Below are 5,885 nucleotides of genomic sequence, written 5' to 3'. Positions count from 1 at the left end.
GATAACCATTGATAATTTCCTACCATTTTGTCTGTAATTTGCTAAGTCCCCCCTATTATTATGTTATCCTTCTTTTATTCTTTAAAATAAAAAAAAAAAAAAGAAGACAATTAGGCCAGAAGAATGCCTCCCTCACGCATAGATCTCTACAAAAGACTTCATCGGTTCTGTTGTCTTCCATCTTCCTCCATTTGAAGAAGCAATGTTCCTATCTTCCAGGGGATGCAGCATCAAGGCAGATCTAAGAAGCAGAGGGCAGACCTCACAAGACAACTAAACGTAACACTGACTCCCAGCCTCCACAATTGTGAGAAATACATTTTTATGTTTCATAAATTACCCAGTCAATGGAATTTAGTTAGAACAACACAAATGGACTAAGTTTATTATTCAGTAAGTTAACTAAAATTTAAAACCTATTTTATTTACCCATGATCTGGTATATTTACACAAAGTCCAGTCAACTTCATTATATGAAATGTTTAATATTATCTACTTGCTATAAAAATGAAACTATGTATTGACTGCCTGTGATTACTTTTTTACAGTATATATCTTTTGCTTTCATTAAATATATGGCATTATCATACAAGATATACATCCTGTACAGTTTTTCTTGATTACTCTCATGATTTATTATTCCAGATATTCAGGCATAGAAAATCTCAAATGTTACATAATTTGGTTGACTTTCTTTATGACAAGGAATACAAAATTAAGGATGAAGATGAATATTTAAAATTAAAAAAGAAGGACTCTCCCAAGGAAGGGGCTGTGCTTCAGTGGCTTCACAATAAATGTTTCTCTGTGCATGTGTCTACCACTTACTTCTCAGCATTTTTTTGTTTGTCTTTTGTTGCTGAGGAGTGAACTCGGCCTCATGCACGTTAATATCAGCTTTTAAAATAATATTTTATAACTTTAAGATACTTGAATTGAAAAATAAAGTCAGACTTTTGAGGCCTGGCGTTGCCAAATGAGTTACAGGAAGGACATTCTTCCTGAAGCCAATTTAACCTTCAAGGCTATGCAAAGATGTGCCACGTTTAAATTACATATAATAAGGATATTATTAAAATAGTGTACTGGAACTAACAATGTTTAGTTTTTCCAAAGTCTTCTGAATGTATTAATTCAAATAACGTGCCTCCATGTGAAAGTGTAAAAATATAATGTAACTGAAAAACCTTTCTGGTATACTTCCTAGAAACAAAGAATGAATGGCTTTAATGGTTGGTTAGTAAGTCTGTTTCTGAAAGTCAGGTGGGTTTTTTATTCTTGGCTTTCAATAAAATTAAAAAAGGATGGATCTAATAAAACTGCCAGCTAACAAGTTTTAATGGTAGATCACTATAAACTTTTTTGCTATGTTACCTTAGAGTCAGGAAAAGTGAATTAAACATGTTATAACAAACTTCTTCCACTACTGTGCACTCATTTACACAAACAAGTTTTCTCAGTATTTATGTGTACATCAGAAATAACTAATATTCATCCAAGAATATATTAAGTTATAGGGGAACTCTGTTCATTTCATCAAGGCATATCCTTAATAAAAAATTTTAAGCTATTATCCAAACTGACATTTATTTGCACTGGTTTGGAAAATGTATCTGGATAATAACTTCAATAAAACCTCAACCCAGAAAAAAATGTAAAAACTTACGAGCTTTGTGGTCACAGGAAATTCTAAAACTAATTTGAACTTACGTAAATATTTTAGCTACTAACAAAATAGGTGACCCAAAATTTTTCTAGGCACAAAATACAATTTATGCAAAATTTTGGCTAAGTAGAAATATAACTGTGGGGAGAAATGATATTTATAATAATTTAGAAGATGTGTATTTGTAACTACTTAAAAATTTTTAAAAAATTTATCAATTAAAAAATGAGAGGACAGAGACGGTTGACTTTTAAAATTCTTTTGACTATTAATATGCAAAAGGCTTGAAAGCTAATGACCTAGGTCCCCGCAAATTTCTCTGCCTCTCTACAAGTCTCTTCTTACAGTGTACACTTCACATCAGTCTTCAGATATCAGGTTCCCCTATAACTCTAATTATTAAGGGCCTCTCAAAACTTCTGTTTATGTGGGTTTATATACTAATATTTGTGGTATTAGTTCCTAAAACTAAGGAAATGTAAAATACTTATTAATTCATTTAAAATAAACTCATTACATATATGTTAACATAGATAATTTTTGTGAGAAAAAAAGCATTTTGTTTTTACATTGTGGGAAGTCTTTTTTATGTTCTTTTGTTTTGTTTTGTTTTTTGGTGTTTTGGCTTTTTTCCAGTACCGGGAATTGAACTCACGACCCCACACTTGCCAGGCAGGCGCTGTGCCGCTGAGCTAAATCCCCAGCCCCTTTTTTATGTTCAATTAAACAGAAAACATGCCATGTAGCATCTGAAAAATCCTACTATGTACACAAAAAATGAAAGTGAAAAGGTAAATAATACCTTAATTTTATTATGAAAGATTTGGTACCTTCAATAGGGCTACCACAAGTCCCCACACTTTAAAAAACTGTTACTTAACCAAAAATAAACCTATCTTACATGAGTTTCACTATGTACTCACCTGGATAGAGCCTCACATTTCCCATCTTAAATACTGCCCACTGAATGAAGTCTGAACTCACCCACATGCTGTGCAGGGCTTCTCTCAGGCCATTTGTCCTGCTCTAACAGAACACTTGACACAGGTAATTTATAAAGAGCACAAATGTATTGAGAAGTCCAAGTTAGGTTGTTGCATGAAGGCTGCTTTCTGTATGTTTAAGACAGTGTCCTGACAGTGCATTCTCTGGAGGGGAGGAGCACTGCTTTGCCATGTGGAAGAAGGCACTAGGACCACGTATTTCATGAAGCCTTTTTCATAAGGTCCTTAACCCCACCCCCAGGGAAGCAGCCCAATGGCCCTTGAGGCCTCCCTCTAACGCTATCACACTGGCAACATTCCAGCCATAGCAGGGTTCTTTTCAGCCCATTACTCCTTATTTGTTCTGTGATCATGCCACGCGTGTGTAAGCCCCTGATCCTCTCCTAACGTTCTCCTGGAATGCCTTTCTTCCATCTGCTAAACTCCTACTAACCAATATTTGAAATGTCGTAGTCACTGTTTTCTCCGATCGATTTAAATCCTCAGCAGAATTATTTGCACTTTTATTTCCCCAGCAGCTTCATTACTGCATTGCAGTGATTTGATTATATATCTGATTTTTAAAAAATTATCGACCCTTTAAGGGAAGAGATTAGAGCAGTGGTAGCAACCTGTGGCATAAGTGTTACTGTGTTTTTCTTTTTAAGAAAAAAGATTTTGCCAGGAATATAGCTCAGTGGCACAGGTGCCTTGCCTGGCAAGTGCAAGGTCTTGAGTTCAATCTCGGTACCAAAAAATAAAAAAATAAAAAAACAAGAAAAAAGATTTTAATTCTATTATTTGCATTAGTACTTCTAATTTTCAGTTCAGAGATCAAGAATTAAATAAACATACTAGCTTTGTACAGTGGCAGTATCGCAGCTAATGAGTTTATCTGAGGTGCAATTACGGCTTATTAAATAAAACATACTTAAATAAACAAAATTCCTTTAACACTAATACCAACTCAAACTACATTGTCTAATAGTATGAAAGTCCATTGGAAATGTATACAAACCAAAGCAAATATACTTCATCAAGTCATCACTAGAAAGTAAGATACACCAGAAAGGAATGAAGGCATAAAAAAGAAAACTTTGTATCAATAGAAACAACAATGTATAACTCTTTAAAAAATGAGCTAGAACTACTCCTCACAATTAATTGACAATTTTAATTGAAGTATTTCAGACTTCAGTTTTTCAGATTTTGAAATGTTTACATAGATTTTAGTAGTTCAGTATCCTTATCTGAAAATCCAATTCTGAAATGCTCTAAAATTCGCAACTTTCTGAGTATCATGTTAGTATTAAACAGGCTTCGAATTTCAATGTTTTGGATTTTTGATTTTCAGATTAGGAATGTTCATTTGTAATAATTACAGTACATATTTTCCAAGAGTCATGAAGATTGAGATAATCCATGAAATGCTTTTAGCCCAACATAAAGCATGTATTTTTTATTATAAAAATCAAACATTATTAAATACAGTATTGTGTATTAAATAATAACTATAAAATAAAATTTGAAGTTTGTACTCTATGATTTTTTGATGTACTGAAAAACATGTACTCACCAGAAGATGGGACTTTCACCAGGTTCTTTCACTTTGTAATATTCTTTGTCTTGTGGCAAGACTTTGGTTAATCCAAAATCTCCAATTTTAACTCTGTTCTCATTCTCCACCAATATATTCCTTGTTGCCAGATCCCTGTGTATATACCTTTTTGTGCCAAGGTACTCCATACCCTATGGTTAAAACAGCATTCTTCTTTCAGCTAGTTGTATAAACATAATTTAAATGACTATACCTTCATAAATTCCCTTTTTTAGCTAAGAAATAGTCTAAAGAATTTCTTAATTACTTCAACATGCTCACTTCATCTAAAACAAAAACCAGAATATTAGGTACCTTGCATATCTGAGATGTGTACTGTAGAAGTTTTTTGTGATCTATCCGTTCTTTGTGTTTTTGCAGGTAATCTCGTAAACTCCCATATGGTAAATATTCCATAATTAATCTTAGATTACGCCGGCCTTTTAATACACAAATGGGACAAAATGTTTTACTTTGATATAATTTACTGCTGCAATACTAGCACAAATCATACTGTATAAACACTCTTTCTCTCTCTGTCTCTCTCTGTCTCCTATATCTAAGATGATAACATTTTACAGCATTTTATTGTAAATTAAAGATGATGTAGTGTTACAGGGTTTTTGAATTTAAAAATTTTGGAAAGAAGCCCTAAAAATAATTCTGTTTTAGTCTCCTTTAACTTTTTAGGCAAACTATAAATTGATAAGAAAACTTTTCTTGATAAGAAAACTTTCCTTGATAAGAACACTTTTCACATTAAGATTGAGCTAAATTATGTAATTTTAAAATATATAAGGAAAAATAATTTTTTTAAATATAAAATTCTCTTCAGCGTAAACAAGTGGTGAACAGAATAATTATTCAACTACCTGAAGACTTCCTGTAGTTCCCTCCCATGATCACCACACACAATCTCTAGCTATCTAGACATCATTTCTCTCTGGATACTGGCATTTGCTTAAGTCCAGATCTTTAAACATGGTATGTTTCTATTATCCAATATGCCAAAAACATACCATAAGTTTAAAATAGATTTCAGTGGGCAACATACCAGCACTGTAGCACACTCCCTTGTACTTTACGATGTTGTCATGCTGTAGGGATTTCAAGATTTCAATTTCCCTTTCAAAGTCTCTGAGGTGCTCCTCTGTACTGTGTTGGAGCTTTTTCACAGCTACCACCTCCCCAGTGTTATCCTGTAGAGGGTCATACCGGCACATCTCCACACTTCCAAAATTACCCTAAAGAACATGCTCCATTAGAAAAGAAAACCTCAAGTTTTCAAGATAAATTATTAATCAACTCTTATAATACAGGAAACCCTAGCAGCTAGAATTAGTAGACACATAACTAAGCTTACATAGGCAACTTTTTTCTTTTTTTTTTTTTTTTTTTCCTCTGGTACCAGGAACTGAACTCACGACCTTGCGCTTGCCAGGCAGACGCTTTGTCACTGAGCTAAATCCCCAGCCCCCACATAGGCAACTTTTTGAGCAAGAAAAGGAAATACTATCTTTTTCATTTTAAAAGTAAAAGGAGGAAAACATTAACAGACAGACAACCTTTTACAAAATAGCAAAAGAACAGTACAGACAATAGAGTTATGAACAAAGTGGTAGGAAATTAACAATGCTTG

At 33.3% G+C, this 5,885-nt stretch overlaps 1 protein-coding gene across 1 annotated transcript in view; it reads right to left on the bottom strand.

Annotated features, from left to right (window-relative positions):
* Jak2 (Janus kinase 2) overlaps positions 1 to 5,885 on the bottom strand; it is a gene marked incomplete at its 5' end in the record, with an annotated part of 113,312 nt that overhangs the window by 6,574 nt on the left and 100,853 nt on the right. The window contains 3 exon segments of the mRNA XM_005388653.2: positions 4,226 to 4,398; positions 4,562 to 4,686; positions 5,301 to 5,490. Coding sequence (XP_005388710.1) covers positions 4,226 to 4,398; positions 4,562 to 4,686; positions 5,301 to 5,490 — 488 coding nt within the window.

The sequence above is a fragment of the Chinchilla lanigera genome, unplaced genomic scaffold (genome assembly GCF_000276665.1).
Source record: "Chinchilla lanigera isolate Chin_1 unplaced genomic scaffold, ChiLan1.0 scaffold00033, whole genome shotgun sequence".
Classification (NCBI taxonomy): domain Eukaryota; kingdom Metazoa; phylum Chordata; class Mammalia; order Rodentia; family Chinchillidae; genus Chinchilla; species Chinchilla lanigera.
This window is presented reverse-complemented; position numbering and strand designations above follow the sequence as displayed.